The sequence below is a fragment of the Syngnathoides biaculeatus genome, chromosome 16 (genome assembly GCF_019802595.1).
Source record: "Syngnathoides biaculeatus isolate LvHL_M chromosome 16, ASM1980259v1, whole genome shotgun sequence".
NCBI classification, from domain to species: domain Eukaryota; kingdom Metazoa; phylum Chordata; class Actinopteri; order Syngnathiformes; family Syngnathidae; genus Syngnathoides; species Syngnathoides biaculeatus.
Window position 1 is genome coordinate 23,889,205 of NC_084655.1, and position 12,656 is coordinate 23,901,860.

Here is a 12,656-nt window from a genome sequence, read left to right on the forward strand (position 1 = left end):
AGATAAAATATATATATGTATATATATATATATATATATATATACGTACGTAAGACGGCAACAAGGTTTATTGAAAAGTGGGCGCCGGCCAAGGGAAGGCTAACAACGGAACAGATGGGAAGAAGAGCAGATGCGAATCGCACGAGGAAATCAATGTGTTGATTCGCTCTCTCGCTTTCCTCAGCCATTTTGCGCACTTGATACCCCCCCCCCCACAATACTCCAAATAGCTAAATTCGACAGTAACATTCCATAAAATGTAGAAGAAATGGCATCTATGCTAAGTGCGTGGAACTGCTTCATCACACCAAACAAAACCAAAAACATTTTTCTATAAAATGAGGCAGTTTGCTAAAGTGTGGCTTCATGGTCAGTCCGGCTGCACTTTCCACTGAGTGTTTGGTTCTCCCCAGCCCACTTCGTCCATCCCAGTTCACCTCCGTTACATATTTTTGGCGCGGTTTGTCGAAAGCGGAACCGAAACTTCCACCGCGTCGGCGAAGCGGTTAGTTGGCGGCCATCTGTTTTTCGCAGCTGGGTCGCCCTTTTAAGAAAACACAAAACAAGGCAGTGTTTATCGCCACAGTGGCCCTTTCATACACAAACCGGCCGTGTTGATTCCATTACGGGAAAGCAGCTGGACAATCCCGGAGCAAAACCTTGTGCCAATTCCGTTCGACGGGGGACGTCGTGCCCCTCGTCGCGCCACTGGGGGGAGCTAAACACTCGTGCCGTCCATTTCCCAAAGAGGAAGTGATCGTTGGTCTTTGCCAGGTGATGGATCACCGGTTGTCTGACCTCAAGATTGCTCTAAAAGCTCCAGGTCTGAAAAGCCTGGCTGGACTGGGATGGTCCACGTTGTTCGGCCCACCCAAAAATGGAGACCGATTGTCAAAAAACAAAAAAAACGAGACTAGCTCTCGGTCACACCAAGAGGTTAGCAGCAGTTTTGAGGTTTCAGGACTATAACCAGATAAGTGCTGTGTGTAACTGAACCGTTGGAGACGCTTTACGTTCACTTGCTTTGGTCTGGCAAGCTTGTCTGAATCATCGAAAACGTGCGCATTTGCCCAGCGGAGGGCGCCGTCATTGTGTTTCCTCGCGGGGTTCGTCGGCTATCGTCTCGCTGCTCGCCCGGAGGCACACGCTCAATAATCCATTATAAATACCGGAAAAAGAACTGAAGGACTTTTGTAAGACTTATCACGTTCGTGGGCTCCGTCCACAGAACCAACAAACGGGGAATGAATAAAAGTATAAAAACGAGAAAGCAGAAGCCCTCGCTTGGGCTGCGTTTTACAAATATTCTTGAGCCCCCCCCACCCCCCCACCGGAGACAAAAGAGGCCCGCGTTCAACACGTCTTCTAAAATGTCGTGTCGATTTAAGTCTCCATATTGTTGCAGATATGCTATTCTCTTTGAAGCTATGGTGTGAGCCGGTCCCCCCCCCCCGGGACCGCCCGTACGTCCGACCCCCTGAGCTCTTCTGGAATGTGTGTGTGTGTGTGTGTATCAGTTGACCACAGCTGGGTTGAGCACCACGGTGCCTGGGGGGATGACCACCCAGGACAAGGGATCATGAGACCCTCCCGTGGAAAGGTTAAGCACCCCCCCGGCAACCTCGCTCTCGACCTCCTCCCCTCGACCTTTCTTGGCCCGCAGGATCGGGGCCCCGCGCTGGGCGCCGCCGGTCCCCAGCACGGGCACCGGGGGCGCGCCCAGGGCCGAGGAGGCCAACGCCGCGGAGAGCAGAGACGACTTGGCCAGGCCCAGCGGGGAGCCGTCGAACGACGAGACCGAAGCCCCCGCCGAGCCGCCCGGGGGCCAGCTAGGGCAACCCGGCGTTCTGAGGTCCAGGGGGCGAGGACTGAGGGGGGACAAGGGAAGGGATCCGCCCAGGCCCTGCAGAGCGCGGGCACCCAGGAGAGCTCCCGCCCCGGGGACGATAATGTGCGCCCCGCTCACGTAGGACACCTCTGAATCCTTCCCCCCTCCGCTAGCGAAAACGACGCTCTGACTTCCCTTCAGCAGGGACCCCACCCCGCCCGGCGAGCCCCGATCCTGAGCCACAAAATGGCCGTGGGCCTTGATGTGCTTGCGTAGAGAACTGGGGTCGGTGTAGCGCTTCAGGCAGCCCACCATCTTGCAGTAGTAGGGCTTGTCCACGTAGTGCGTGCGCGTGTGCTTGAAGCGGTCGCTCGAGTTGGAGTAGCGCTTGTTGCAACCCTCGTACGGACATATGTAGGGCTTTTCACCTGGGGAAGGACACGAAAAGACGGGTTCGGACACGACCTGACCGGTCTGAACGAGCACAGTGCGCCCCCGCCCTCTGACCTGTGTGAGAGCGGTTGTGGATCTTGAGGTTCTCGAGGCGCGAGAAGCTCTTGTTGCAGGTGGGACAGCGGTGAGGCTTCTCGTTGGTGTGCGTCCGGATGTGGATCAGCATCTTGTACCTGCGGCGGCGTCAATCTCGTCAATCTCCGCTTCCTGACGCACGCCGCGCGAGTCGCTCACCTGGCGTTGAACCCCCTCCCTTTGCGGGCGCAGCCTTCCCAATGGCAGCAGTAGCCCGTCTCCTTCTCCGGCTTGACGTGGAAGTCGTTCACGTGGTCGACCAGGTCTTGAAGAGAGTCGAAGAGCAGGTGGCACTGCGGGAAAACAAGACGGCCTTTAAATTGTCGGCGTCGGCGCCGAGGCCACGTCGAAGGTCCGATTCCTGGGCCGCACCTTCTTCCAGCGGCAAGCCAGCTGTTCGTCCGCCGAGAGGTCGGGAGAGACCCGTCTGTCGCCCGCCGGGCCGATGAACATGGAAGACGGCAGGTGAAGTCCCGCCCCGGCTCCGATTGGCACAAAAAACTGAAAGGCCTGCGAGAGCTGCGAATTCTGCGGGCAGAGGGCAAAGCGACAAGATGAAGACAAAAAAATCCGCCGCACCGATAAAATTTGGACTCCAGAGGCGACAACGCGGATGAGAATGACCAATTTGGAAAAACAGGAAAAATGTTTGCCTTTGGGCAAGTTTTTAGATGGTGACCTCTGGTTACTTCTCACTGTGTAAATACAGAACAATCCTAACATTTTGAGAACTTAAAATATCAGTCCAAGCAACCAAAACAATTTTGCCAAACTTCAGACATAAAAATGTAGACCGATTGAAATTTACATCAAATGGGTTACTGCACGTACAAGTTATACTTCAGAAATAAGTACACAAGTAATTTTTTATATATATATATATATATATATATACACACACATATATATGTATATATATATATATATATATATATATATATAAATATATATATGAGAGAGAGAGAGAGATCATGAAATATAAAAGTGAGCAATAAAATATGTGATCTACAGGGCCAGTGCTACAGGTAGCACTTAACAGTTGTCAATTATTATATGTAATATTTGAGAAATTTACGTCCAATTTACCCTTGTGTTTCCTGGTTCGGATAAGCCCCTGGACATTTTTTCCTCCTCGGCTTCCATAATTGATCATATCGGAACGCAGAGTACACAGCACTTTGCCGGGAACGTCCAATTTTTTTGTATTATTTTTACTTATTGTACAGTTTTCGTTCCTATCTGCACGGTTCCACTTTTTTCAAGCCGTGCCCATCTGAAACATTTTTTTACCCCGTGGTTTCAATTTCCCTGGCATGATCTTCATCTTTTTGCTCAGGCCTTTCGCCATCCTGGCAAACGTGCAGACCGCTCGATAACATATGCGTACGTATGTCTATCATAAGTACATAAGGGCTAACCCTATAAATAAATAATGTGACATATAAAATATATAATTCATATGATTTGATTGATAATTAATATAATTTGTAAATATATAAGTTATAACTATGCCGTAATAAACAGAATGCTTCTCTATGAAATGTGAAATTCAGAGTGAAAATAGCGACGAAATTTCGACAAAATGCTGCCGGGAATCGGAACGCTGTCGTTATTATAAACACCAAAATTTATGCCATAAACAGATAGCAATGCCGTTTTGCGCTATCACAGCTGTGACTAATTTCACGACGAGCGTTGCCGTCTTGATCAAAGGCTCGGGCTGCGTCAAGCCGTACCCCCCCCCCCCTCCAAATTTTCTCAACGGATTTACACGTTTCAGAAAAATGACATTTTCAGCTGACAAAACTCTGAATTGGGCGAACCCGCGGAAAGTTCTCCTCCCTGCAATAAGAAAAAAAGGCGAAGCAGGGATCACAGCAGCAGAAACTGCCTGCTGGTTTCACCCTATTGAACGCGTCCCGTTTGATCGTCTGCTGACAAAACCGCTGATCACACTGAGCTTTGTCTCTTTCCTATAAATCTTCCCTTGTTGATGCAGGGCGAGCACTACAAAGCCGACCCCCCTCTCGGCTCAGCGTGAGAGCTTCTCAAAACCTCAGTTGGGGTTCTCACGCGCAAACAAACAACAGGAGCATGCAAGAAAATGCTCATTGTGGATGTAACTGATGCGATTGCGCTAGAAAACGACGACAGTCCTAAATGGCTCTTGTGGCTCACCGTCCTGTTGACGGGCAACTTCCGGAAAAGCGATTTAACCCCCCCCCACCCCCCACCCACCACCACCACCACCACGCAAAGCTGAGCTGCTGTTGTTACGTAAGGACGCGTGTAAGATAGAGCGACGGTGTCCTACTCGCCTCCGTGTGGGGTCAACCTAAGTGCAGAGTATTTATGCGGCGACGCCAGCTATCTCAGTGCCACGCGGGGGCGGCTGAATGCTTCCAGCCTCAGCTTGTCTCAAGGCAAATGAATTAGCCGGCATGCGGCTGTACCTCGTCTTTAATCGGATTATACATGTACACACACACGCACACGCATGCTACATACGAATGAATAACATTTGTAAAGACGGAAGATCATATTCAGGACACACGAGGTGTTGTGCAGACATTTTCAGACGCACACGTCCCAACGCTTGGAAGCGACTGAAACTGATAAGCTTCCGCCGAGGGGTGAAGTTCAGTCACCCCGGTCTGACTCGGCATTTTCACCGCATTGTTAGTAGGCGGGATGCTCGTAGCTATGGAAATAGTCTGACATAATAACCGCGGAGCTTGCCAGCACAAACTTCCACCCATTTTTCTTTGCCGCTTATCCTCACGCGGGTCGCAGGAGTGCAGGAGCCTATCCCGGTTGTCAACGGGCAGACCCCGAACTGGTCGCCAGCCAATCGCAGGGCACATCGAGACAAACAGCCGCACTCTGAACCACACCTAAGGGCAATTTAGAGTGTCCAATTAATGTTGCATGTTTTTGGAATGTGGGAGAAAAACAAAGTGCCCGGAGAAAACCCACGTAGGCACGGGGAGAACATGCAAACTCCGCACAGGCAAGGATCGAAGATCTGACCCGGGTCCTCAGAACTGTGTGACCAACGCTTTACCAGCTGACCCACCGTGTTGCCACCTCCCGACACACAACGCAAATGAGAAGTGTCAAGCAATCTGAGAGCGACACAACGCAAGCAAGCCATACCGACTAGAAAAAATGTAAAACGTAGCACTTCAGCTAGTCAATCGGGCTACTGGTTGGCTGACAACCACAAAGCGTTGAGGGATGGGGGTGAAAAGAAAGAGGATGATATTTTGAGGCGCAGCTCATCTTGCGCTTCCATTCACCCGAACACAACGTTCATAATAATGTGACGTTCTGAGCGCTCCCCCGTGCTGAAAAGTCTCCTTGTGATTAATGCGCATGCGTTACTAACAGGGGGAATTCTGCTTACTGGGAAATCTCCCGGTCTCATAGTTCCCCTTCTGCTACATAGAGGAAGCTCACACACGTTATAACCTAACCTTAAGTTTACTTCAACAATTCGTAAGTAACTACATCAAAACCACGGAAATCTGAAATCTGATCCGATCGTTTTGGAAGCCTTGTGCCATTTATTGCCTTTTACATGCAATCAACAAAGCGCCTGGAGGTCCGACTTAAAATGCGTCCCTGACACGGTTTGACCGACGTTCCGCATTCGACGGTTGAGAAAACGCGGCGCAATGGGTCAGCACGTAACGGCAACATCTCAGATGCGGGTCCTCACCAGCGCGGGAGCGTAGTTGCCGTTGGTCATCTCGGGCGAGGTGGCCATGTGACGAAGAGAGGAGGGAGACACGCTCAGATCCACCACAGGGGGCGTGGGGGCATCTGTTCGTTCACGGGGGACGACCTGCGTACCTGAGACATAAAAAAAATCCACAGGTGAGGTGAGTCCTACGGTCTGTGGTTTTTTGTCTTCTCGCGACGTTATCCACCTCCGTGCGGGGATGCCGGGGAGGCGGGATCGATGACCGCCGTGCCGTCGTCCGCCATGCGGAGATGGCGAGCCCGCTTGGGGACCGGCGGCGACGAGGGGGGTGAGCGCAACCCCCGGTCTCGCCCGTTGGTCCGACGGGGGAGCTTTAGGTCTAGGGGCTCGTCCAGGGAAAGCATGACCGCACCTGCGCAAACACATAAAAGGTCTACGTTAGACCGAGGGGAGCCAGTCAAATGTTTCAGGGAAGCAAATTCTACACGGTAAAAATCGTACATTCCAGACTCAAAGTGAAACTGGTCTTGAAATACACCTGAGATACTTGCCAGCTTAAATGGATCTGGAATTCCACTGTCCTGCCGAGGAAGCATTTCTCTCCAACGGTAATAAACAGCCCACAACGGTAAACCGAAACACAGAGTTAAGCGAAAGGAAAATAAACATACTGATCCAAGAGGAACCCCCCCCCCCCTCCTCCTCTTCTCCCATCTTGACCTTTACTTGTGCACCCTTCCTGAGGAATGTCTACAATCCAATCCAGATGGTCGCCCACACCGCCAACCTCAGCCGCCCCAACCCTCGGCCAGCACCCCCCCCCCCCCCGGCACCCTGTCACATCGACCCCGCCGACCTCCCAACCTCGCAGCGTGCACCTTCAGACCCTACAGACGTTTTAGACACCACCGGTAAGCCCACCCCCCCCAAGTCCAGCTGCACCAACTCCAGCTCCTGCATCCCCTAATCCAGAGATTCTCCATTATTTTCAGTCACGCCCCCCCCCCAGCAAGAAGAAAACAAGTCGTGGCCTCCCCCCACTCTCCGCTGCAACTATAAATATCGTTTGTCAATAAAATTGTTATAAGTACAGCTCTGCACAGTATTGTATCCTTATTAACATTAAAGAAAATAAAAACACATTACAAATTTAGTTCAACTTACAACAAAGAATATCGAACATTGGGTTTTAGTCTGTAACAGAAAAGATTTTATGCACATCAATTTGCCTGAAATTTAAAAAAAAAAAATCCTTGTTCAAATTGTTAACATTTTTGACCGACTTGTTGCACCATTTGAGAGTGAAAAATACAATTAAATAAAATCAATAAAAACTTCGAATTCAGCAAAGCAACATTAAGGAGGACGATATATAAAAACTTTAACTTACAAAACAAAAATGAATAAATCTGCTTTGGTGTTTTTTTTGTTTGTTTTTCGTACTGAGCAATTTGCAACGCTAACGATGCTAACAGAGCTCACTGCTTTACTGAAGCAACTTTCCCAAAGCGGGATGATCGTTTGCAATATTCGGCACGTTTTACTTGAAATAAAATCCAGCGGTTGGTCAGCACGACTCGGGTGTAATGTCTTTACATGGCACGTTAAATTATTTGGCTTCATGCTGTCCCCTGTTAACATTTTCAACCACAGCGAACTTTCCACGTCTTCCGCTGTACTCACGATGAAGCACAGCGATACATCCGCCTCGTCATAGTTCCTCGTTTTAGCTTCCGGGTGACTTTGTTTTGTCTCACTGTCTTTGTCTCTGTCCACCTTTATTTTCATCCATGTTAAAAAAAAAAAATAATAATAATAATAATGTCGTTTCTTTGGAGGTTCGCGCTTCACATGGCCTGCTAGGTGCAATAAAATAAAACCCGACACCACAGAGTTAATAATCCCTGCGTACACTCTGACAATGAGAGCGGCACTGCCAACTACTGTAGTGGATGTGCAATTACACTTTATTCTCGCCCGGCAAAAAATGAAAATAAAAATAAAAAACATGTTCCCCAGGGTCACACGCCCCCCATTCCAACCATTACAAAAGGCTCAGAATCAATTCCTATAAACGTCAATTATATGGAAGTAGATCAGTGCCACCAGGATTTGAATTTGAAATGCCACAGAAACCAGGATTTGAATTTGAAATGTAAAGTGATCACAATTTCAACTGTTGTATTTCAGTGTGACTCTCGCTGTTAATTCAACCGGCTACAATTCGCTGTCTCAAATTCACTGTCTGTGCCACCGGGCAGGGTTAATTCAGGTCAGAACCCAACAGCCAACCAATCCAGTTACGCTTTCTTGGTATGTGAAGTCACGTGACTAAGAAAGTGGAACTGCGATTGGCTGAGAGTTCTGCCTGGTGGCACAGACGGTGAATTTGAGACAGCGAATTGTAGCCAGTTGAATTTAGATAGTGAATTGTAGAACTATTGAAAATGTGATCGCTTTACATTTCAAATTCTAATCCTGGTGGCACTAATCTACTTCCATACAATTCGGATAAGAAGACACATGAAGACAATACTCGTCACATTTTCGGATAGGCGGTAAGTTCTGTCCTTTAGGTCCAATTTGGGAAAAAAAAAAAAAAAAACAATACATTTCTACAATATTGGGACTAGCCGAAAGGAAAAGAAGAAGAATTATGAATTTTGCGTGATAAGTTTCACTTTTTCATTCCGTTCCCATGATCATTTTGAATAGTTCAAGAAGAGACGACGTGAAAAAAACGAAGCAACAATTCCACGATGAATAAGAAACTGGCAAACTATAGCCGGATTCTGTTTACTAATTCAAACTTTCCACATAAACACATTCACATCTCCTCAGAGCATTTTTGGAGCGCACACGCTAATATGCCCGCAGTTAGTCGTGTCCAGTATTCACTCGATCTGGCCTAATGTGCATTTAGCGTGTAGTGAAGCGCATGCGGTCATTGATTAAACATTAATTTCGACAGATTCCCCTTCCTCCCCCCCCCTCGTCCTCTCTCGCAGACACACATGCACGGCAATACACTGGTGAATGGGGGGCTTTGAGAGCCACTGGCCCGGGGCCACACGAGCAAGGCCATGTGTCTGGGAGGTACGGCACACGGGGGTCGCCAGGTTCGCTGGCCCGACGAGGGACGCCCACCGCTTTCATGCAAAAACAGCGGGGGGCAGAGTCGCACATAAAAAGGAATGATGATTAACCATTGAGCCATCTATCCATCCATCTATCATCTACCGCTTTTCCGGGTCGGGTCACGGAGGCTGTCGCTTCAGCAGGGATACCCAGCCACTTCTTCCAGCTCTTCCGGAGGGATCCAGAGGCATTCCCGTAGTCTCTCCAGCGTGTCCTGGGTCGTCCTCGGTGTCTCTTTCCGGCGGGACGTGTCCGGAACACCTCACCGGGGAGGCGTCCGGGAGGCATCCGGATCAGATCCCCCAGCCACCTCACCTGGCTCCTCTCGATGCGGAAGAGCAGCCCCTCCCGGATGTCCAAGCTTCTCACTCTATCTCTAAGGGAAATCCCTGCGGAGGAAACTCATTTCGGTCGCCTGTATTCTGGATCTTGTTCTTTCGGTCACGACCCGCAGCTCGTGCCCATAGGTGAGGGGAGGAACGTAGAACGTAGACTGCGAGCGAGCGAGCGATCCACTCGCGGCCCATTTCATTTGGTTCACCTCCAAATGCAGCACAAGAACGACAGCGAGCAGGCTGCATTTTCCAGGGTAAAAAAAATGCCAAATTGCTCCGACGCGGGCAACCTTGAGCGCACGTCCAGCCCGGCGGCTTCACTTTGCAGCTCAAGAAGCAGAAAATCGCCCGTCATCCGCTAAATGAGTAAGCCCCATTTCCCGGAGGCGCGGAGCAGAGACCAGCTTAGCCTTTTCTATACAAATCCAACTCTCATCCTTTGTTGGGGGGGGGGGGGGGCAAACACAAACGTGGCTTCCCTCCTTCTAAGCATTGTAGTCCATCCTGTCTTCTCCAGCCAGACAAATAAACATCTGGAAACTGTAAGACTGAAACAATGAATTGATGAAGCCATTGAATGATTCAGCAATTGAGTAAATTGAAGCGATATCCACAAAGAGAAACTGGCAGCTTTGCCAACCCGAACCCGAACCCCGAACCTGACTGAAAGAACAATACAAATTCACTTGTTTAAGGATTAAAAATGGATTGCGTACAGGTAGGCGGCGCGGTCTCCCAAGTGGTTCAGAGCTTTGGCCTCACAGTTCTGAGGACGGGGATCCAAATCCTGGCCCCACCTGCGTGGAGTTCGGATATTCTCCCCGTGCCTGTTTGGGTTTTCTCCGGGCTTTTTTTCTCCGCTTTCCTCCTCTATCCCAAAAACATGCTTGCATTCATTGGGGACCCTAAATTGCCCGTAGGTGTGATTGTGAGTGCGAATGTTTGTTTGTTTCTACATGCCCTCCGATTGGCTGGCAATCAGTTCAGGGTGTACCCCACCTCCTGATAGGCTCCAGCGCTCCCAGAACCGTCGTGAGGATAAGCGGCTCAGAAAATGAAAGAACGAATGTGTACAAATAACTTACCGCCATAAGATTCAATGAATATTTGGCATTCTGGGGCTTCAGACGCGACATTGTGTACGAGGTTCCCGACGTAGCGTGCAATGAACTAGTTTGGACAGCGGCGTTACGTCACCGTCGGAGGGGTACTTTGGCATCAACCGAGGACCACCTAAACACAGCGCAAGCTCTAAAATCAAATCACACGGCACTGTTTTGATGCATTTAAATGTCAACGATGTTCACTTTTTGACTGCGACCGAGCATCCTAAGGGGCGTGCAACTAGCGCAATCGAATGTTACACCTCACCCGTCACAAACCACCGGACATTCTGGAGATTTTGGACTGGTTGGGAAGTGATTCACAGCAGCGTTTGGATCTTTTTTTTGGTACTGCTCTGGGGGTCTGTGAGGAATCTTACCGCAAAAAAACAGACTAAGCAGCACAGCGAGAGCAGGACGCACTGCTCGCTCGTGTGTGCGTGTCTAGTTGGCGGGGAGCTGTGAAGTTTGGGGAAGGCGTGTCGACCGTCGGCCCCCCCCACACACAAGTGGACTTCCGTGCTCAGCCGTGGGGTCGACAGTCTTACTGAAAGGCGGCATTGTCCGCTCAGCGGGGCCCTGGTGCTGTGGGGCAGAGTAAACAGCATGGAGCAGCCAGAGAGAAGACCGCTAGGAGAGTCACAAGTGGGGCAAAGTGAGGCTCCGCCGGGGCCCCGGGAGGAGGCGGAGGCGGCCTTCGTGTGCGCCCGCTCGATCCCGCGTCAGCCCGCATTAGCGACGGACCCCAGCGTCTTTAGAGGTCGGTAAAGCAGCCATGCCAGTGCAGAAATTTGCCATGGCGCGGTAGCAACAATCCGTCCAATCGCCACAACTGTTCCGCATCGGAGCTTTCTGGGGAGTTCCACCAATCACAGCAGTCCCCTCACTTGGTTTTCATTGATTAGATTGATCCACGTGAGACATTTAACTGCTGAGGCTTTTGCAAAATGGTTGAAAAAAAGTTGCAAATGTCCTTTTTACGATAAAGGTGTGCCAGCCATCGATGCATATCGACACGTACGACTCATTCGACTACGGAGGCAACGATCCAAGAGAATCCTGAAGGAACTGGTACAAGTCTGAGAAAAGTGACTGACTGAGACCGCGCAAGGTCAGTGGGCTTGTGGACTTTGGTGCTCCTGCGAGGCTAAGCTCACGTAGATCACTTCTTGACCCTGATCCCGGCAACTGATCTTGAGCTTGACGAGATCTGCGTGTTTCTGATCTGGCGATGCACAAAGCGTCGGCTAGCATCATCATCATCATGATCGACAAGAACCCTCAAGTGCGAGATTTGTGTTTATGTGGCCCCCTCTGAGTCTGGCCGTGATGGAATCTCCCCCCCCCTGCAGTGACCCCGGGAGGTCGTCCCAAGGGGGTTAAGCCGCCTCTCGGCAAGACCTTCACTCTCACGCGCGCACGGTCTTGCCACGGAACACGCAGGAGGACAGTCCTCCATTTTCGTGAGGACTTAGCATGTTATCCCTGTGCCTGCTTGTGTGGCTTTTCTGTTGGTTTCCTTCCGCAGTCCAAAATACGGAGGTCCAGCCGGTCCCCTTGACCGAGGTGCTGACACACGCCAAAGTTTTGGTCCCTGGACAAGACACGCTCGCAGCGCTCGTTCACAAGGATGCGGGAAACACGTTTAGTTCGACAGTTTGTTAGCGTTTTGCTGTTGTTGAATTCCCAGGTTTCTGAATGAAAGGTGACATACTTCCATCAAAATACACAAAGGCTAAAAAGTTGAGGTACACTTAATATCTACTGAGCAGACTGGTTGAAATCGTTTATGTTTTGGGTGGGGGGTTCTGTCTCAATATATAATATCTTTCTTTACCACGACGACCGGGGTGGAGGAAAGACGTGCAACAATGCAATCGCTACACAGAGTCGCCAACTTTGTGACTTTGTCGCTATGTCGTGACGTTTCCGAGCCCTCGCGTTACAGCAAATGCACTTTTTGTGTTATCGGAAACTTCCGGAGACTCGGATTCCTTCCAGAGCGGCAGATATTTACC

At 50.0% G+C, this 12,656-nt stretch overlaps 1 protein-coding gene across 4 annotated transcripts in view; it reads right to left on the minus strand.

Moving 5' to 3' along the window:
• Positions 1 to 12,656, minus strand: part of glis2b (GLIS family zinc finger 2b) — a 26,905-nt gene continuing 14,249 nt past the window's right edge. Inside the window, exons 1-7 of one of the 4 annotated variants that reach the window (XM_061845799.1) lie at positions 7,746 to 7,983; positions 6,289 to 6,474; positions 6,078 to 6,211; positions 2,729 to 2,884; positions 2,516 to 2,649; positions 2,336 to 2,454; positions 1 to 2,256 (exon numbers count right to left, since the gene is read on the minus strand). In XM_061845799.1, coding sequence (XP_061701783.1) covers positions 1,514 to 2,256; positions 2,336 to 2,454; positions 2,516 to 2,649; positions 2,729 to 2,884; positions 6,078 to 6,211; positions 6,289 to 6,466 — 1,464 coding nt within the window. In that variant the 5' untranslated portion in view covers positions 6,467 to 6,474; positions 7,746 to 7,983 and the 3' untranslated portion in view covers positions 1 to 1,513. Of the gene's footprint in view, positions 2,257 to 2,335; positions 2,455 to 2,515; positions 2,650 to 2,728; positions 2,885 to 6,077; positions 6,212 to 6,288; positions 6,475 to 6,600; positions 6,850 to 7,745; positions 7,984 to 12,656 lie in introns of those variants that run through there. The other 3 variants (XM_061845796.1, XM_061845797.1, XM_061845798.1) reach the window with 3 other exon arrangements.